At 39.5% G+C, this 22,061-nt stretch overlaps 2 protein-coding genes across 2 annotated transcripts in view; both read left to right on the forward strand.

Annotated features, from left to right (window-relative positions):
* CYBB (cytochrome b-245 beta chain) overlaps nucleotides 1–14,589 on the forward strand; it is a 77,602-nt gene extending 63,013 nt beyond the window's left edge. The window contains exons 11-13 of the mRNA XM_075334259.1: nucleotides 8,924–9,070; nucleotides 11,424–11,548; nucleotides 13,917–14,589. Of these exons, the coding sequence (XP_075190374.1) occupies nucleotides 8,924–9,070; nucleotides 11,424–11,548; nucleotides 13,917–14,043 (399 nt within the window). The 3' untranslated portion in view covers nucleotides 14,044–14,589. The remainder of the gene's footprint in view (nucleotides 1–8,923; nucleotides 9,071–11,423; nucleotides 11,549–13,916) is intronic.
* Nucleotides 14,590–19,105: 4,516 nt separating this feature from the next.
* On the forward strand, nucleotides 19,106–21,700 carry LOC142290300 (uncharacterized). Its single transcript, XM_075334260.1, has 3 exons — nucleotides 19,106–19,298; nucleotides 19,997–20,147; nucleotides 20,247–21,700. The coding sequence occupies exons 1-3, from the start codon at nucleotides 19,112–19,114 to the stop codon at nucleotides 21,418–21,420; spliced, it is 1,512 nt and encodes a 503-aa protein (XP_075190375.1). The 5' UTR covers nucleotides 19,106–19,111; the 3' UTR covers nucleotides 21,421–21,700.
* The last annotated feature ends 361 nt before the right edge of the window (nucleotides 21,701–22,061 follow it).

Genomic DNA, 22,061 nt, shown 5'->3' on the forward strand with positions numbered 1-22,061 from the left:
TTTGTTTTATCAGTCCACAGGACCTTCTTCCAAAATGTAACTGGCTTGTCTAAATGTGCTTTTGCATACCTCAGGTGACTCTGTTTGTGGCGTGCTTGCAGAAACGGCTTCTTTTGCATCACTCTCCCATACAGCTTCTCCTTGTGCTAAGTGCGCTGTATTGTTGACCGATGCACATTGACACTATCTGCAGCAAGATAAAGCTGCAGGTCTTTGGAGGTGGTCTGTGGATTGTCCTTGACTGTTCTCACCATTCTTCTTCTCTGCCTTTCTGATATTTTTCTTGGCCTGCCACTTCTGGGCTTAACAAGAACTGTATCTGTGTTCTTCCATTTCCTTACTATGTTCCTCACAGTGGAAACTGACAGTTTAAATCTCTGAGAAAACTTTTTGTATCCTTCCCCTGAACAACTATGTTGAATAATCTTTGTTTTCAGTTTATTTGAGAGTTGTTTTGGGGAGCCCATGATGCCACTCTTCATAGGAGATTCAAATAGAAGAACAACTTGCAAGTGGCCACCTTAAATACCTTTTCTCATGATTGGATACACCTGCCTATGAAGTTCAAAGCTCAATGAGGTTACAAAACTAATTTAGTGCTTTAGTAAGTCAGTAAAAAGTAGTTAGGAGTGTTCAAATCAAGAAATTGATAAGGGTGCCCATACTTTTGCACCGGTCAAATTTTGTTTAACACTAGAACTACTGAGTTAGTCATTTTGACTACTTTGCACTATGTATTTCTATATAGGTGTCACGAGTCCAGTAGTCCAGTAGTGTTAAATGCGGATTGCCCATTTTCTGTTAGTACAATAAACCTCATTTCAATCCAGAAATATTACTCAGTCCATCAGTTATTAGATATATGAAATTGAAATAGCTGTTGCAAAAACCCAAATTGTTATAAAGAAAAAAGGTTAACATTAATAGGGGTGCCCAAACTTTTTCATATGACTGTATTTTCCATTTTTGTCACATTTGAAGGCGCATTTTCATAATGCTGCCATTTGTACGCTGTTCTTAAGAAAAAAAAGGCACTGCAATAAAATCTATTAAGAGACACATGCGACTTTTTGGTCCATAAGCCAAAAATATATACACCAGAAATATGCTGGTGTAGATTTGTTAAATGTTTTACAGTAGTTTGCGGAATAGCAATTGTTGGGCTGTAGAAGGTTACACCACTTTCTTTTAAGCCAATCCACCTTTTTTGGAAAGAAGTGAGAATGGTATAAAGATGAACATTTTTGCTTAAAACTATTAGAATCCTTGTTTCATTTTTTTACTAAAACTTGACAACTCTTATAAGACAATGTAATATAATGGCTGCATAAATTCACTATAAAAAAATAAGAAATTCTAAAAAAAATTTTTATATAATCTAAAATAATTAAACAAATTTTCATTATCTAATTTTATTTATTTTTTACAATCCTTCATACACCAATAGTCATGTATTTTTAGTGCGTTTCTGCATATTTATCTAATCTAAGAAAAATATGCAAATAAAACGCATATTTATAAGAGAAATTGACATATTACAGTGTTCAGAAACTCACCGCGAGTGGTCATGAGATTTATATAAATTCCATCCACTTTGTTGGATGCTATACTACTATAGTATGCTAAAAATATTCAGCATCAAAAAATGCATCAAATACTCATTGTGGGAACATGAAACTGCAGCTTGAATGCTGTAAGCACAAACCTCAAGCAATAATTTTGGAATTGCTGTTTTTCCTTTTCTCTGCCGAAAAAAATATATACAATTTTTGCAATACATTACATGTACTACCAACAATTGCTAACAGATTCCCTTTAAGCCCATGAGAAAGCAGTAATTTTCTTTAATTTTTTTCATCATTATGTACCAAGAGCAATAATGTTCAATTTTTTCCAAAAACATAGTTGGACTTTTTTCTCATTTTTTTTTTCTCAGAAAAAAAAAACAAAAAAAAACAACAAAAACCAACTCAGCCTTAGAAAAATGTTCAACTATGTTTATGTTCAACTATATATATATATATATATATATATATATATTTATTTATTTATTTTTTTTTAAATTGCTATGTCCTCATGAGGTTAAAGGGAATCTGTTAGCAAGATGTCACCCCTCAAACCCTTTATATGCACAAGTAGCTCTTTAAAAACACCTCCAGCAGTAGCTTTACATGGCCAGTTCATACCTTCCTTATATAGCAAACGGCATTTCAATTGATATGCATATGAGGCTGAATAACTATTTATAGATCTGAAGTCTGTGTCACTCCAGCTCTATTCTCCACACAGCGTCACTTCCTTCTTCTTGACTGCCCACTCCTTTGCCTATTATACAACACAAAGGCTCAGAACAAAGGAGCTAAAAAGACAAAAAGGCGCAAACATGGCGTCTTATCCAGTGTAAGAGAGTGCAGGAAATCCCTCATCTGGGTAAGTTGTGCAAGTCACAACTACTGTAGATTGCTTGTTAGCCTGGAAAACCGACTGCTGAAGCTCCACGGGGAGAAGTAATTCAGTGAAGCAGCAGAGAGGGGTTGTAATACTTTGCTGCCGGATAGACTCAGATCCAACAATATAAGTATATTGCTGTTGGTTCCTGAAGAAGGAGCATTCTCCGGAATGCGAAGAACTATGAGCAATAAAACCTGCTGATTTTATTGAAGCTTCCTCTAAATCTATCCGGCAGCACATCATTGCAACCCCTTTATCCTGCTTCACTGAATTACAACATAGAGGCTGCAGTCATAAAGTAGGAGGTGGCGCTAGATGGGAAAAGAGAGCTAGAGTGACGGAGGCATGATATCTACAAATAGCTCTTCATACTCATTTACATAAAAATTCAAATGCCGATTGGTTTAGATGATTTTTCAATAATAGAGGAAAAGACTGGCCATGTAAAGGTATTGCTAGACTTGTCTTTGAATAGGTATATGCACATATAAATAGTTTGGGGTATGAAATCCTGCTGACAGATTACCTTTAACTACTTAATATGGAGATATACTATTGGATATTTTGGTAACCCCCCCAATCAAACAGTGATGACTTATCCAAACTGTACGCCATCATATTTCAAATTTTGTTTTTTAAAGTTTTAGGTTAATAATTTCTTTTTACTGTAAAATGAAAAGTCCTAACACCTTATATTTTTATTTTAACCTTTTTAATTCATTTTATGAGTGAATGAGGACATGTGTTGTGTTTATGTGAAGGCATCATACATTGCAAGGTCAGCTCTTACCCGAGAAGTGAAAACAATTGTATCCAGTCTAACAAATGCTCCAGATATATTGGATACAATTATAGCCACTTTGCTACTGTATATACAGCTTTTTACACTTGCAAGTCCACAAAAGTGCTCTCAAATACTTACTGCAAATTAATATTGATAAAGGCAAGTAATGAAAACAAAATATCTAAGAATATTGTAGAAATAAGCTTTAATTCTTAAAACTAAAAAAAAACCTTCAAAGAAGACCTGTTACCAGTTAAAATGTGGCCAGTTATAATGTTTCTTCCGTTGTTTGCTAATTCAGCCTCCTAAAAATCAGAATAGAAAGAGATCAAAAATTATTGTGTGCCCAGGAATGATACTCATAAAAGCTCATTCTCATCCTGCAAAAAAATAGAAAAATTATAGTTCTCAAAATATAGTGACGCAAAAAAACGTTTTTGTTTTTTTTTTGTTTTGTTTTTTTTTGCAAAAAAGCATTTTTTCGTGTGTGATAAACCTAAAAAACTATATAGATCTGGCTATTACTGTAATTGTAATGATCTGTAGAGTAAATCCATATTATCACTTATACCACATGAGGAGTGGCGTTAGAAAAAAAATAAAGAAACAAAACCAATTGCAACAAAACCATGTCGAACAATATCAGAGGAACGCGTCACACATACTTACCATCCTAGTGACGTCGCTGTGGGCGGCGAACAACCTCTTTTTTAAGGGGGAGGTTTGTGCGCTGTCACAGCGACGTCACACAGCGGCCCGCCAATAGAAGCGGAGGGGCGGAGACCAGCCGCATTCACGTCACGCCCACCTCATTGCCGGAGGATGCAGGAACGCTGTTGTTCGTCGTTCCCGGGGTATCATACATAGCGATGTGTGCTGCCTCAGGAACGACGAACAACCTGCGTCCAGCACCAGCAATGATATTTGGGAAATGAACGACGTGTCAACGATCAAAGATTAGGTGAGTATTTTTGATCGTTAGCGGATGCTCATAGGTGTCACACACAACAACGTCGCTAACGAGGCCAGATGTGCGTCATGAATTCCGTGACCCCAACGATATCGTGTTAGCAATGTCGTTGCATGTAAAGCGGCCTTTAGATGTGCCTCACATTTAACCTGTGCACTACCCTGAGCACATATATCGGTGTTTCAGTGTAAATCTCTGAAATACGTGATTCACACAAAAACTCTAAAGGAACATGCCCTATAGTGAGTCAGATGGAGCCATTTTGGACTCTGTCTGGTCTATTATCTGGTGATGTCTGTCTTTTTATGCATCTATTTAGGCTAGCACAAAGGCGCACTCAGCCACAGTTTTCTGTACCTCTGTAAAGAAGGACACTGCTGAAGAGAAGCCAGAGAGAGTCCACAGTAACTCTGCTGCCTCATTTTGGTGAATGGATCCATCTGTAGTTTCATCTGAATTATGTATTTCAGAGATTTAGATGGAAAACCCGATGTAAGTGCTCAGTGTAGAGCACAGGATAAATGTGAACTGATCCAAAATGCTATCAATAAAAGCTTTATCTCAACCCACAAAAGATCCCCACTCCTATCCCTCATCTGTTAACAGAATTACAGTACATACTGTGTTACTGATAGCACAAAGCCTATGCAAAACAATATGGCTCACACCAAAAAAAAAATCTAGCTATCCCTGCCCTTCCAAATTCAAATTCCCCCTCTCCTCTGAGCTTTACTGTGTACCTAAATTGCAGTGAGGGTCCATATATTTGGCACTACTGTAGCGATGAGTGCCTTCTTAATTTACTGGCATCTTGCATGAGAAGCACCAGCTGGACACAGAAGGTAAGGAACGCCTTATTAGAGTGCAGATTTTGCTGGAATGGTTTGCAGGTGCCATGTCACACTGACTGAGCGCCTGACATACTTTACAAATGACACCACCCAATGCATTCATATAGGGGTGCTGTGAGCATGTTGACACATGTGCCTCACAGAATGTTATAACATTGAGTGGTAAAGAAAGAATAGCTCATTTTTACCACTAAAATGTTGTCTTAGCTTCAAGTTTTTAATTTTTATAAGGGCTAATAGAAAAAAATGGAATGCACGGTTTGTTGTGCAATTTCTCGAATACCCTACAAGTAAAAAGGAACTACTTTTCAGGTATACTAGAGGGCTCAGAAAGGAAGGAGCTCCATATTATAATGGAGGTTTTGATGATATGGTTTGAGGGTGCCATATCACATTGGCAAAGCCCCTGAGGTGCCAAAACAGAATTTTATACAATTGGACAGTGAAGAAGAAATAATTACATTTTTACAAAAATTTGTTTTATCCTCAGATTTTACATTTTCACATGGGGAAATTGGTAAAATTGGCACCAAAAATTTGTCACACAATTTCTGCTAAACGTGGGAATAAACATGTGGCTGTACAGTACTGCTTAGCCACACGCCGAGACTCAGGAGAGAAGGAGCGTTAATTGACTCTTGGAGCACAGATTTTCCTAGAATAGGCACAGACTCCATATACAGATCCTCTAAGTGCCAGAAAAGCAGAAATCCTCCCTCGTGACCCCATTTTTGAAATTACATCACTCTTGGAATTTATCTACAGGTGTAGTGATGATTTTGACTCCATGGGTGTTTTCCAGAAACAAGCAGCAATGGATGTCGCTGAGTGAAAATTTCAAATCTGCCACTGTAGTGCCCAGTACATTGTAGTGCCCATATATTGTGTTGTCCAGTACATTGTTGCCACCTTGTGCTTTTGGAGATTTGCATCCTGTATATTAAACAAGCTTTTTTTTTTACAAAAATAAGTTTTTGCATCACCAATTTTTGAGAGCTATTATTTTTCCAGATTTCTGCCAACAGAGACATGTGAGGGTTTATGTTTTGCGGGATAGGTTGATGTTTTCATTGTGGTTATGTTTTTCTTTGGAATATTTGACCATATTTAAGATATTCAATTTTCACTGTCAGTTGCAGCCTTTCTACTTGATATTATACTAGCACTTTCCATTAAAGGTCACATACATCAGCTTTGACACTGCTGTCCCCTGATGATGTCGTGTTTCAAAGGGGGTGACTGAGAAGTGACTGCAACTGCAGAATCCACCGCATCACTTCATCTGTTTTATCACCTTCATTTTCAATGGCCACCGCCACAGTCCCTGCTTTTGATACCACTGTCTCTTCTGCTGAAAAGAGACATCATCAGGAGATGGGGATATAAGCAAGATGAGTGATAACAGTGCTGCTCCATTGCTTCTATCAAAATTCACAAAAAACTAGTCACCCGGGTGTGGTGACAAAATTAGACTGAGTGACACCAGCACTGCCCCTTGATAACGTTTTGTTTGAATGTCATGATACAACCTGTGGGGTGGCACTGAAGTCACTCAGCCTGGTTCTATCACTGCCCCCTGATGACCTCTCATTACAGGGAAAGAGATGGTGGTGTAAGAAGCAGGGATTGTGATGGCAGCCATTGAAAATGCAGGTGGCTGAGACAGAAATGCCATGGAAGCCACTGAAGATGGAGGTTGGGGCCCATATGAAGTGTTGCAGTCTCTGCTGAATCTACAGTCATTTTCAATGGCTCTTCTGAAACAGGACCTCATCAGACAACGGCATTTCAGAAGCTGTCGTAGGTAAGCTCAATGCCTCCTTCTGATGACGTCCTGTTTCAGGGAAACTATAGAAGCTTTGGGGAAGTAACTGCAGGGCTATCCTCATGTGATGCCCCACTTGAGACCCCCTGAAACAAAGCATTAGAGGAAATAATAAACCCCTGACAGAGGGATTAACACAATAGGGAGAATGGTAATGAATTCAATAATAAAGCTAATTACAAGAGGGTTTAGGGTTTAAAGATGGATATTTATAAAGGGTAGTAAAGGTATTGGGGCTACCCTTTTACTAGCTTGTCAAAATTATATTTTGCTGTTAATAGAATATGTCTGTGTAGTTGTAAACATGTCCAGGGCATGAGTTATGGACAACAGCTTCATTTCGCTCGCCCCACTACACTACAGAAAATAGTTTTAAGTCAGTGGGGGGGGGGGGGTGATGCTGCATAGGCACCTCTGGGTCCTGGGTCTTCACCTTCTCCAGGATTCCATATTGACTGTACCTTCTCTCTTCATACCTGCAATATAATCCATGTCTTAAAAATAATGTTTCATTTATGTTTGTGTAAATTCACACACACACACACACACACACACACACACACAACTTGGAATACAGTCACCATCTTACAAACTAGCTCTTAATTTGGGGACCAAGGGCAACAATCAAGTTTGGGGTTACAGTTGTAGTGTATGCACTCTTCCCTGATATAAACCCACACGGGTCCAGGTGTATCACTATGTTACTATACCTCAAGCACTAATTTGTAACTTTTCCCAGAGCTGCTCCTGGAATTGATACCCCTGTACCGGTGTCCTTCAGCCGGACATCTCCTTCTCTCAAGGTCGCCATTTTTTGCTGGCCAACACTGTGTTTGCACTTTTCACAAGCTTGCTTTCTAGGGGGTCCCCCACTGTCTGATGTCATTTGCTACCTCTATATCGCTATATGTTCCTCTTTTGCTTTGTATTTTTCTAAACAGCTATTCCTCCTCTTTCAATTTCAGTTCCACTTTTCAACTCTTAGAACCAGGAAATTCCTTCTTCCTATATAATCTAACACTTCTCACTTTCCTGGCTGGCTAGGAGTTTAACCCTATAACATCTAAACACAGGGAAATCTAACTATAACCGAAGGAAACCAATGACCTCTTGTGGCCAGTTGTACTGCTGTGGCCCACTTAACCTTATCCATTTTACATACTGTACTTTAACAACAATACTATATATTGCACTACATTACACCTTATACAATACTACATTGCATACACATTACATTATTATACTAAAACCATTGATGTTGTCAGGGGAGTACACAACTCTACGTTCCCCCTCTTACATAGTTTCGTTGTATACCAGATTTTGGTGTTACTTTAGTTAACAGATAATAGCTTTCAACAGTTAGCTTAAGAAAGGTGATTACTATTGTTAAAATAGTCCTAAAGCACAGAGCAGTCTACAGAAATATCTACTGCTACCAGGTGATATGGCTTCCATTGATTAGATGGAAAAAATGGCAATAAAACATGTGGTCTCTTAATGGACATTTACATCAAAACCTGTCCTATTATTTATTACTCTCCATCATAAATATTTCTGGTAAAAGCACTTTCTGTCTTTTAACGCTATTCATCTTCATGTCTGTGCCATGAATTACTGTTGGGGACATTTGTTTCCAGTGGTTCCCTTCTGTGTTGGTCTTAATTGGCTGCACAAGGACTCCGAACTGGATATTATATGAAGGCAATTCACTGTTCCACCCTTTCCATTAGTGGACCGGCATAAATATTTAGTGGCAAAGTAAAATACACTAGGATGTGCTACGTAATACTATTATTACCGAAAAGCACAGGAGCTATTATGTTTAATAATTTATGTTTGTGATTGGTAGGTGAACATAACAATGTAAAATTTATATAAATTTAAGTCCCTATAGGACAAAACTGTTATTTTTATGGGAAATTGTTGCAGGGCACATTTTTTTTAATTAGCAAAAATACTTTATTTTGCAGTTTTATTTCTCCAGCAATGTTGTATGTTCAAACAGAGGGAAATTCTTACCTTGTTTCTATTAATTATTTCAGATCTATTTCTACTGGCTGTGCCGCGACACACAAGCATTTGAGTGGTTTGCAGATTTGCTCCAATCATTGGAGAATCAAATGCTAGAACGGAATAATGCGGATTTCCTCAGCTACAACATTTATCTCACGGGCTGGGATGAAAGTCAGGCAAGGAATATACTTCTATCTTCTCCTATTCTAGTTCTTAGAAAGAAAAAAATAATTCTACAATTTGAATGAAAAAAATGAAATCCATAACAGTTTTATCTGCACTTAGAACATGTACCAAGCCTTTTCAGTATGGGATCTACTTTTTGTAGATATTTACTAGAAGACAAAGTAAAGTCAATGTTTGCCAATGGGTATTTCAATTAAAAAGTGGACTAATAGGAACATTAAAACAGGTTTGAAGAAAGAAAAACTGCCTGGTGGTTTCACAAAGAAATTGTACTGCTACCGTGAATGTGAAACAGCAATCCATCTTAGTCATGTGTCAGAATGGGCTGCAGTCTGAAGAAACACAGGTCGCTAGACCTGTGTTTCAAATGACATAAGATCTAGGTTGTAGGTTGGCATACTGGTAAGCTGCTGCAGAAGGGCTGAACAGGAGGAGAAATAAGTCTTCTCTTCAGCTGACTGCACATGGAGGACTGAGGATGGAGAACAAATCCTTTGTACTCAGTCATCCAAAAAAAAGATTTATTTCTTCTGATATCAGAGCCATTCTTCTTGACTCACTAAGGTAAAGCTGGTGTCACACATAGCGACAGCGACAACGACATCGCTGTTACGTCACCATTTTCTGTGACGTAACAGCGACCTTGTAAGTCGCTGTTATGATCGCTGCTTAGCTGTCAAACACAGCGACGCAGCAGCGATCATAACGTCGCTACATGTGAAGAGAGCAGGGAGCCGCGCACACTGCTTAGCGCTGGCTCCTTGCTCTCCTAGCTACAGTACACATCGGGTTAATTAACCCGATGTGTACTGCAGCTACATGTCACAGTGCAGAGAGCAGGGAGCCGCGCACACTGCTTAGCGCTGGCTCCTTGCTCTCCTTGCTACAGTACACATCAGGTTAATTAACCCGATGTGTACTGCAGCTACATGTGCACAGAGCAGGAGCCGGCACTAGCAGCAAGAGCGGCGGAGGCTGGTAACGAAGGTAAATATTGGGTAACCAGGGAAAGGTCTTCCCTTGGTTACCTGATGTTTACAGTGGTTACAGCTTTCCGCAGCTGCCAGACGCCGGCTCCTGCTCCCTGCTTGCTTCATTTCGTCGATCTCTCGCTGTCACACACAGCGATGTGGGCTTCACAGCGGGAGAGCGACGACGAAAAAATGAAGCAGGACATTCAGCAACGAGCAATGACCTCACAGCAGGGGCCAGCTCGTTGCCGGATGTCACACACAGCGACAGCGACGGGACGTCGCTGCAACGTCACAGAAAATGGTGACGTAGCAGCGACGTCATTGTCGTCGTCGCTGTGTGTGACACCACCTTAAGTGTGCTTACAATACTGGTCTTCTGTCAGTTGAGACACAGGTCTCTTGAGCTGTGTTTTTTCAGAGTACAGCCCTTCCTGACACATAACTAGGACTGTCTGCTTTTTGAATTATGCAACAGCAGACATATCTCATTCTTGGTCTTGGATAACTCCTATAAAGTAGATTTGGAGATTTGAAAAATCTCCTTGTTTCAGTTGGTTATTTCATAACAAACTGAATTACTGACCCTTTCTGGGTTCAGCAGTCTCTGCCGCTGCTCCCAATGACTGTAATGTCTGTGATGCTGACATCACGTTGACAGCATGACAGCCAATCAGTGAGCTCAGTGGTTAAAGCTCCTGACATCAACTCGGGCAGAGCAACTGAAGTTAATTATTGGCTTCCGCATGTCAAATGTGATGTCAGCGCTGCAGACAATAACAGACACTGGGAGCAGAGGTGGACACACAACACTATACCCAAGAAGAGTGATTCTGAAAACAATCTGATGTCTTTTGATTTCCGGAAAATCCCTTTAATTTTCTGCTTAGTTCAGTGTCCAACCTTTGCAACTGTATTGATTGTGAATCATTGTGTGATAAAGTGGAATTCCCTTCATTATTCAGACAATCACTAAATATAAATCAATGGCATATTCTAGAACATGTAGCTATGGAGACCTCCTGTATTCATTTTCAATATCACATATATGACATTCATCCACACGGTGGGTTCATGTCATGTCTCCACAACTACTGGGTATGCACAGCTTCCTTTGTCCTATGATATGATATTACCTATCAGACCACATGGTCACTTTTCTGAGCTCATGTGATAAACATGAAATTTAGTTAATATGCCCTTTCTAAATGCAATTCTGTCCCAATAAGTAGGTGCAAATCATATAGACTAAAAGTTATACACATTGCAGCTTTAATTTAATCCCAAATCACTAATTTTTGGCCAGATGAGTAGACTTTATTATTTGAGGTATTTTTTACAAGCTGTTACATACTTGTAATGTACTTTTTAGGCCACAGCTTTCTCTTTACACCACGACCAAGAAAAAGATGTGATCACTGGCCTGAAGCAGAAGACGTTGTATGGAAGACCAAACTGGGAGAATGAATTTAAAAATATTGCACATGCACATGCAAGGTATGTCATGTCTTTATACCAGTCTGTGTCTGGTGGGTAGGATCCAAATTTTTCTTGGTGTCTGTAGGGCACAGCGTAGTATGCCACCAAACATTATTACCATTCCAGCCAACAGTTACACTAAATAAATAAATTTGTTCATAGCAATAATATATAATACATTTTGCAAATTTGTCTGGCCCACTGTTCATTTTAGAAACAGCTTTATAACCTTTTACAGACTGATAGAGCTCAATTACTTTTTCTCATTTGTTCGGATTGGGGCATAATGTCTAGCTCTTGAGGATCTTTTGGTCTACTTTACTTTGCCAGGCAGGTCCTATTTAAGTGATTTATTTATGGTGAACAGGTAAGGCAGTAATCAGGCCTGGATGTGGCTAGGGAAAATTGATCTCAGCTTCACAAACATCTGATAAACCACATTTAATTTATGTTTTAAAGGTGGGGGGGGGGCAGGCAATCCTTTTTCATTCAGGGTCCTGTAGGTTTGAATTTGTTTTTCTCTAAATAATAAATACCTTAATTTATAAACTGTATTTTGTGTTTACTTGTGACATCTTTGTCTAATATTTACATTTGTTTGATGATCTGAAATATCCAAGTGTGACAAACATGCAAAAGAATAAGAAATGAGGGAGGGGGCAAACACTTTTTCACACCACTGCATAGATAGATATATGTGTGTGTTGATGTAGCTGTTCTGTTCTGACTAAAAAGTCATCTTATGGAATCACCAGTGAGGTCCTGTTGAATTAGGCCTCATCAATATCGAGCGCTCGGAGAAAAAACCTGTATTCATGTAAGCATGATCAGTTTTTTGTTTATTTAGCCAATACACAGATAATTTATACCATTTACAGCGTGATATTGAAAAACGGCTTAGAGTGGAAATTTACCAGTTGATCATATGACCTTTAAGTTTGAGAAATAAAAAAAAATGTAGAGTCTTGCATATGAGATAAGAAAAATATTCCAGACAATAATAATCCTTGAGTTTTTAGTAAGCTAAACAGAGGCTATGAACTTACACAAGATGCACTAATGGAATAATAAATTATTTAAAATTAAGAAATACAGAAACTATTAACCCTTCTATATCAGTATACAAATGTGTGTGTGTATATATATATATATATATATATATATATATATATATATATATATATACATGTACATACTGTTAACACATAGATAACAAACACTTAGGGTACTGTCTCACTACATCACGTACCAGCGATTCCGACCACGATGCCACCTGGTCAGGATCGCTGGTGCGTCGCTACATGGTCGCTGGTGAGCTGTCAATCAGGCAGATCTCACCAGCGACCAGCCACCAGCGACTCGTGTAACGATGCTACGCTTGGTAACCAGGGTAAATATCGGGTAACTAAGCAAAGCGCTTTGCTTGGTTACCCGATATTTACCTTGGTTACCAGCGTACACCACTTATAGGCTGCCACGCTGGCTCCCTGTATACGTAGCTAGGGTACACATCGGGTTACTAATATTTATCCTGGATACGTGTGCAGTGAGCCAGCGCTGAGCGGTGTACGCTGGTAACCAGGGTAAATATCGGGTAACCAAGCAAAGCGCTTTGCTTAGTTACCCGATATTTACCCTGGTTACCAGCGTACGCTGCTTGCTTAGTCGGTGCTTGTTGGTCTCCTGCCGTCAAACATGCCGATGTGTGCTGCACAGCGGGAGACCAAAGCCAAAAAATGAACCAATACAGTGTGTAACAATCAGCGATTTCACAGCAGGGGCCAGGTCGCTGCTTAGTGTCACACACAGCGAGATCACTGATGAGGTCACTGGTACGTCACAAAACCTGTGACTCAGCAGCGATCTTGCTAGTGATCTCGCTATATGAGAAGTACCCCATAGATCAAAGTTATCCTTGGGCTTTACAGTGGTATTTATAAGTGATAGCGAGAATTACCATGCTCAAGTGTTCTGTACTTGTAACAAGCAGTTGAGTGCTCAGATGGGCGGGACTCGAGTAACCCGATTATAATGGAACTCAATGGGGAATGCAAGCATTTTTCCAGAAGTTACTCATTGACTTCCATTATACTGGGGTACTTGCGTCGTGCCTATTCAAGCATCCAACTGCTTGTTAAAAGTACTGAGCACCCGAGCATGGTAGTTACTAGTTTTTACCATATTTTTTAAAACCTACCCTGAAGTAAAGAGCTATATAGCATAGAAGAATTATTTTGTAAACAGGTTGTCAAATAATTCTTATTTTAGATTTTGCCAAGCTGTTTTCAAATATATCTTTCCTGGCAGGATAATCTCTTTAAGAAATTGTTTTTTTATTACAGTCAAGCACATTTTTTTTAAATTTATTTTTCAATGTCCTTTTAAGCTCCAGAGTTGGCGTTTTCTTATGTGGACCGGAAAGCCTTGCAGAGACCCTCAGCAAATTGTCCATTGCCAACTCCAGTGTGGATCCTAGAGGGGTGCACTTTATTTTCAACAAAGAAAACTTCTAATTCAGCAGAAATTTTCCATATATTAACTCATTAAAAAAATCCTTTGATTTCACAACTCTAAAGATTAAATACCTGTTGTTTTCTGTTACTTTGAAGTTCCTTGCCTGAAGACTTGTTACCTATCCCCTCTTCGTCAGTATTTTGAGAACGTGGCTGTTAGACTTCCTCTATTGCATGAATAATAAATTAGACTACTCGGTCAATTGAGATCTCTATACTAGTTTCTACATAAGTCAGTATGTCGATATCCTTTGCATTGAATACCTTTACTTTGGTTTATGTAGACTACTTTGGAGCACATGCTTGTACAATATTCTAAAACCTACCGTAGAATAGTTAATTTTTACTGAATTGCTTCTTATCTGCTTGGCAGCCAAAGTTATTTCTTTGATAAGATGTCTGAAAATGTAAATTGTCATCAATAAGATGGAAGGTATTATTCCACAATGAATGCTTTACAGTTGAAGATTCTTAAGTATACAAGTATAACATTTCTTATGTTCATGTCTCAAATATAATTTTCCTTGCTGCTTAATTATTGTGCAAAAATGCTTATATTAAAAATAAAGAATATTTGATAATGTAGTTTTTTTGTTGTTTTTTTTCTATTGCATTTTAAACATAACACATTTGGGTTTCTGAGTTTAAAGTCAACCTGATATCTGTACACACATGTAGGGAAAGACCTGTCACTCAAGGGAGCGGGGCGGGGAGAAGCCTCGGGGCCTCTTGCTCCCAAGCTTGCTTTAAAATGTAGGTGTAGTCTGATGTGCCGCAGAGTTTAACAGTATGACCTCAGAATCTTCCAACCCCCACAGACTTATCATTTGGTTTGTATGAAAGTTTCTTGTTGCTACATGAATAATCATTAGTTAATTTATATCAGTTTGATTTTATTTTTAAGTGTTAATTGCCTGAAACCAACTTTTCAGCCCCTGTTTTATCATTTACTAAAGGGAATATGTCACTAGGTTTTTGCTAAAAATGTGAGAACAGCATGATGTAGAGGCTGTGAACCCGATTCCAGTGATGTGTCACTTAGTGAGCTGTTTGCTGTCATTTTGATACAATCACTGTTTTCTCTTAACTTCACTCAATCACTTCACCACCTGGCTACTTCATTTCCTTTCCACTGACATCCCCACCATCATCATGGACGACTTTAACATCCCCATTGACACCTTCCACTCAGCTGGCTCGTCTTAACACTAACTTCCTCCCTTGGCCTCACTCAATGGTCCTCCATAGCTACCCATAAAGATAGCCACATGAGGGACCTCATCTTCCCTCGCCTTTGTTCCCTATGTAACCTCTAAAGCTCACCCCTGTCTGATCACAACCTACTTACATTCTCGTCCCTCTTCTCACCTAGTACTCAACCCCCACTCCACAAACTTTCACTCCCTCTCAGAAATCTCAAACACCTTGACTTACATTCACTCTCTTAGTCCCTACTCCCTTTTGCTGACATTGCTTCATAATATGATGCAGATTCTGCTGCCACTCTATAGAACACCACAATAACTACAGCTCTTGATTTGGCCGCCCCCCTCATGCATACCAAAACCTGCACAATCAACAGACAAACCTGGCATACCAGCCTGAGTAAAGAACTGAGACAGGCCTCCAGGGTTGCTGAACAGAGATAGAAGAGATTCCATTCCACAGAGCACTTCATCGCATAAAAACAGTGCCTCACCAATTTCAAGTCCACATTCACTGCTGCAACTACAAACCTACTTCTCATCCCTCATATCCTTCCTCTCTCACATCCCTAAACAGCTGTTCAACATGTTCAATTCTCTCCTGCATCCCCCGGCACATCCTCCCTCTCCTTTCAGCTCAGCTGAAAACTTTGCCTCATTCTTTAAGCAAAAGATCGAAAATATCAGAGGTAGCTTTGGCCTACAATCCCCACAGCCCCGCCCCATAACCACTGAGCCCTCCTCCTCCATAACTAGTTTTTCACCCATGACAGAAGATCAACTCTCCTTTCTTTTCTCCAGATCACATCTCAATACCTGCGCACTTGACCCGCTCCCATCCCATCTCATCCCCAATCTCACTGCAGTCTTCATCTCGCCCTTAACCCATCTATTCAACCTGTCTCTAACAACTGGTGTTTTCCCCTAATGCTTTAAACATGCCTCAATGACATCCATCCTCAAAAAGCCCCCCCTTAACCCAGCCTCTGTGTCTATTGGCCCTTATCATTTCTCCCCTATACCTCAAAACTACTGGGACAACATGTCCATCTTGAACTGTCCTCCCACCTCTCTTCCTGCTCCCTCTTTGACCGGTTACAGTCTCGCTTCTGACCCCACCATTCCACTACTAACTGCCAAAGCCAAGCGACACTACTCTGTCCTCCTCCTAGACCTGTCTTCTGCCTTTGACACAGTAGACCATTCCCTCTTGCTGCATATTTTCTCATCTCTTGGTATCACAGGCTGGGCGCTATCCTGGATCACTTCATATCTAACAGACCGGACTTTCAGCGTCTCCCACTCTCACACTGCCTCCTCATCCCACCCCCCATCTGTCGGTGTCCACCTGAGTTCAGTTCAATGACTCCTGCTGTTCTCCATTTACACCTTCGGCCTGGGACAGGTTATAGAGTCCCATGGTTTCCAGTATCACCTCATGGCTTCCAGATCTACCTTTCTGGGCCTGATATCACCTCCTTACTAACCAAAATCCCACAAAGTCTGTCTGCCATTTCATCCTTCTTTTCTTGCTCGATTTCTAAAACTAAATATGGACAAAACAGAATTCATCATATTTCCCCCACTGTACCAACCCACCTAACCTATCCATCAAAGTCAATGGCTGCTCACTCTCCTCCATACATATGTGACCTAGTTTCCTGGTACCTACCTGCATGTAACCTCCGATCTTTGGAAGATCTCCTTCTCTACTCCCCTCTTATCTCCTCTGCCCACAATCGTATACAAAATTTTTCCCGTGCCTCCCCCACACTGAAACGCTCTACCCCAGCATATCAGACACTCGCCTATCGTGGAAACCTTCAAAAGGAACCTAAAGACCCAACTGTTCCATCAAGCCTACAACCTGCAGTAACTCTTAGTTCACTATACCGCTGCCCGACTAGCTATACCCACACCTACTGTATCCTCGCCCATCCCTTGTAGACTGTGAGCCCTCGCAGGCTTGGTCTTCTCCTCCTGTACCAGTCTAACCTAGTATTGTTCATGCTTATTGTACTTGTCTATGTATGCCCCCCTTTTTCACATGTAAAACGCCATGGAATAAATGGCGCTATAATAATAATAATAATAATAATAATGAACACCTATACACCTGGATTACTAACCGGAATTTCCTAACTAAAAGGTAGTCATTCCCAGGTGTCAAATTTATAAAACTGAAGAAAGAAACAAGTATATAATGTCAGTTCATGGACTGTTTAACCTTAAAGGGGTTGCCCGGTCTAAAATAACAAGTCTGCAGTCACTCTATGTGACTGCAGACTTGTGAAAGCTTATATCATGCGTACTGGGTGCTGTGAAGATTCTCCGGTGTCAGCACAATGAACAACAGTCACTTGCTCACAAGTCTGCGAAGTGTATGTTCTTGGCTAGAATATGACTATACTGTTTCCAGGCTTGCTCAATGCAAGTGTATTATGGGAGGCCGTAAACAGTATGGTTGAATTCTGTCCGAGTATACGCATTTCGCACACTTGTGGTCATATGACTGCCGTTCATGGCAATGACACCGGAGAATCCTCATAGCGCACAGTGTACGCGTTGTGAGCATTCACAAGTCTGCAGTCACAAAAAGTGACCCATAGAGTGACTGCGGACTTGTCATTCTAGACTGTAAACCCCATTTAAAGGTTTAAATGCTTTCTAATGTGTGGTAGACCTACTGTATATGAGTGGTGTCTCCAAAAGGCAGAATGATACAGTGTACTGTAGGTGTAACAATTAGTGATGAGCGAGTATGCTTGTCACTACTCGGTACTCGCACGAGTATCACTGTACTCGGTCTACTCGGCGGGGATCGAGTAATCTCGCGATACTCGTGCTGTACTCGTGGTCTTCATCCCTGCATGTTGGCGCTCTTTTGAGAGCCAGCTCTCATGCAGGGATTGGCTGGCAGACCACTGCAATGCCACAGCCCTGTTAGTTGTGGAATTGCAGTGATTGGCCGGCCTGCACAGCGTGATCGAGCCTTTATACCGGGGGCGCGCTGTGCTCTGCACACAGCCATCCAGACAGTCAGTGCAGGGAGAGTGTTGCTGCTTCAGGGAAAGGTTTGCGGCCCTTTATAGTTATTTCCGTAGCAGGGCTGCAAACAGTGTGACCAGAAGTCCTTCTCAGGACTATTGTAGTTGCATACAGGCAGGCAGGGTATAGCCAGGTCGGAGTACAGGAGCAGAGTCCTTCTCAGGACTATTGTTGCTGTATACAGGCAGGGCAGGCAGGGTATAGCCAGGTCGGAATACAGGCTAGTGACCAGAAGAGTCCTTCTCAGGACTATTGTAGCTGTATACAGGCAGGCAGGCAGGGTATATAGCCATTCCTAGTGGTGACCGTATACCAGCCTTCATCATATCTGGGGCTGGTGTACACAGTCTAAGGCCTGCGCCACACATCCGTGCCTCCGGTACGTTTTTGGCATTTTTTGCACGTACCGGAGACACGTGCTGATGTTGACATACTATTTTTAATCTAAAAAGCCTCACGTCAGTGTTTGCGCACGGAGCGTGTGTCCGTTCCGTGCGTACGTTTGAGCGTGTCGAAAAAGCGCTGACATGTCCGTTTTCCACCGGCATCACGTCCTCACGGATCCATTAAATCCTATGGGTCCGTGTTTACACGTACGTGATACGGATGGCCTCCGTATGCTATCCGTGTGGTCCGTGTCCGTGTTTTAATTAGAAAGTTTGTTACACTCTGAAATACTTTCAGGTGGCGTAGCTAACATATTTTTTTGCACAAAACTAACTGTGCATTTGCAGAAGGAGTGAGCAAGCAATAAGTTGTAGTTCTGTGTATTGCAAGATCTATTTTGAGCAAACTTTCGTCTTCGAAATATAATAATGGCACCACGGGTGGACACGGAGAAACTTATAACAGCTGTCGAGACTCACCCACCATTATGGGATACACGTGTAGATGGTTACCATGACCGACTGACAGTTGAGCGCCATTGGAATCAAGTAGCTGAGGAAGTGTACCCCAATAATGCATGGTCTAGATGTTCTCCTGCAAAGCGTGCTAAATATGGTAAGTTGTTGTATTTTTTTATAGTTATTTATTTAATATCTATATTTGGATTTTTTCATACTTTCAAACTGTGATTGTTTTGGCATAGTTATGTTGTCTTTTAGTGTAAAATCCTATGAGAAGAATTGGTATATGTACTACTCAATATATTGAGTTCCTGTACAATTTTTTCATAGTATCACCAAACTTTCATAAGTGTCAAAAATCAAAGTATACTTAAATTTGTAATCTGACTTGGAATTCTTCAAGAATTTACTTAATTAACTGATTAAACTGTCATGTGTTTTTAAATTCCCTGTTGTATTAGTCTAAATTTAGTATCACAATTGAAAATCTTGTATTTTTTTTTTTTTAAAATAAAATTGTTTAAAATGACATGTCAATATCATTACCTACATGTATCAAATAATATTTCTAGTAATTGATAGCCAAATGTCATTGCAAAAACACCAAATTATAATTTAAATATAGATGACAATTACTTAAAATATAATTATTCAGAAATATTATTTGGTTATGTGTGAATGTCTAAACATGTTTTTGAATGAAGAATATCTAAATAAATTATATTTAATCCAAAGTATTTGACCAACATAATTGTGTTAAATTGTATATTACATTTCGCAAACATTATTTAAATTAATGTGTGCAGATTTATGGAGAATGTTGCAAGTGACATATTATTTTATTTTCCACAGTTGACTTGGTAAAAAGGCGTTGGCGTTCAGCCCGTGATCAGTACCGAAGGGAGTACAACCCTATACCATCCTCATCCAGCCAAGGCCGCAAACGCAGATATATTTATTATGAACAAATAAGCTTCCTAGCACCCATCTTAGAAGTTACACAGTAAGTTTTTTTTTTTTTTTTAAAAAAAAAAAAAACCCCTGAAGATAATTGGACAAAGATAAATGTTAAGATTGTAATATGTTTTTTCATTTCTTATAGAACGGAGGATAATCTTGACGAATCAGATGATGAACCAACAGCAGGTCCCTCTGCTACAGCCACCTCAGCATCAGAACAAGAACCTGCCAGAGAAGACATTGAAATTCCTGAGACTCAACAAGATGCAGCAAATGAATCACATGAGGGTGGGACAGAGAGTGCACAAACCAACACCCAAGGCTCATCAACGCAACAAACAACCACACCAGCTACACAATCAACACAAACAAATGTACTTCCACGTTTTGCACCACAACCTCTACGTGCAAGAAGAATCCGCAGACCTGAGGAAATGAGATCCTTACCGGAAATAATTGACACACGCATTATTCACATAATGAACACTTTAATTCCAGAAACAGATGCCGAGCGTTTTTGTCGGTCTTTATCTACTAGCTTAACCAAAATTCCTTCAGATAGGCAGGAACGTGTAAGAGCTGCTATGCTTACCCTACTGTCAGCTAGTCAGGCAGAACAGGAACCAGTGAGAGTGTATGAGGCCATAGAAAATTGGCGTACCATTATGCAACAACATACAGTCCCAAACACAACAGACAATCAAAATACAATTTCAACACAAACAACAATGGCAACTGTAATAGTCAATAATCCACTATTACAACAATCTGGACAACCTTCAATTGCTTCAAGTACGTTATTCCCAACACCAATTAGACAAGGGTATGTTGCAACCAATACTGGTGCCTTAAGCACTGTACAAAGTGCTACCTCACAGCAACCCATGAACTATATGAATTTACAACCAACTCAAACTACTAGTTACTTTACTCAACCCACAAATATTGGTGGTTTACCTAATTTGTTTCCAGGTTCAACATACCCACAATCATTCATGATGCCTCATTATCCAATCTCAACTATGTTACCTACACCACACTTACAAACATCAGTCAACTATCCTCAAGGTCAACAACATACACACACACAATACCCAATTACCCATGTAGATCCACAGGTGTACTCAACCACAGGCAATGTGTTGGGACAAACCAGCATGCAACAGACTGTTCCACACACTACTGTAGCTAGTAATAGGAATGTTGTTCAGCAAACAACTGCTTCCATTCCTGAAAATACCATTTCTGAGGCCACACAAAACAACATACTCAGCAACACTCAGGTTACTTCACTAGAAGATCTTGTTGACTTGTGATGCACATTTTTGTTAATCTTAACAATCAAACAACAAATCTGATGAATGTGTCAAAATGTTAAAAAAGAGGGATTTCCAAAAATGTGCAAACTCAGAGTTGAAAAGATTTAAAAAACATGTGTGATTATACTTAGTGACGGATCACATATATGTTTTATGGCCTTTATTTTTGTAATTTTATGAACACATTTTTACCCAACCAATTTGATGGTTAGATTAGTTCTAATATTCTGAAAACACAGTTTACAATTTTTTGGTCTATGTCAATGTCCAACATGATAGCAACTTAATTGCCCGACATTTTTCAACATTGTAAGCAATGCACACATTTTCTTTACTATTACTCTTGTATGTAAAGTATATTTTGTATGTTATGAAGAATACCATCAAAATTTACATTTAGAAAAATTTAACACAAGATGAACAATATGTACATTTTTAATGTGGATGTGAAAAAATAACATCCTTACTTTATGGATTAATATGCTTATTCTTAATAAAAGATTCTGTTTTTGAAGAAAAGAAACATGTTTATTATTGATATTTATTAATAATATTGCATTTTTTCAATAGACGATTAACATTATTAATGTTGTAAGTTTAAAATAAGTTTCCTAAAACGTGATAGTAACACAGAAATG

The sequence above is a fragment of the Anomaloglossus baeobatrachus genome, chromosome 2 (genome assembly GCF_048569485.1).
Source record: "Anomaloglossus baeobatrachus isolate aAnoBae1 chromosome 2, aAnoBae1.hap1, whole genome shotgun sequence".
In the NCBI taxonomy this organism is placed as follows: domain Eukaryota; kingdom Metazoa; phylum Chordata; class Amphibia; order Anura; family Aromobatidae; genus Anomaloglossus; species Anomaloglossus baeobatrachus.

Excerpts from the sequence above, each read along its gene's own strand:
- LOC142290300 (XM_075334260.1), top strand. The coding sequence starts at position 19,112 with ATGGCACCACGGGTGGACACGGAGAAACTTATAACAGCTGTCGAGACT. Across the intron at positions 19,299-19,996 it reads TGCAAAGCGTGCTAAATATG|TTGACTTGGTAAAAAGGCGT; the intron begins GTAAGTTGTTGT and ends TATTTTCCACAG. Across the intron at positions 20,148-20,246 it reads CCCATCTTAGAAGTTACACA|AACGGAGGATAATCTTGACG; the intron begins GTAAGTTTTTTT and ends CATTTCTTATAG.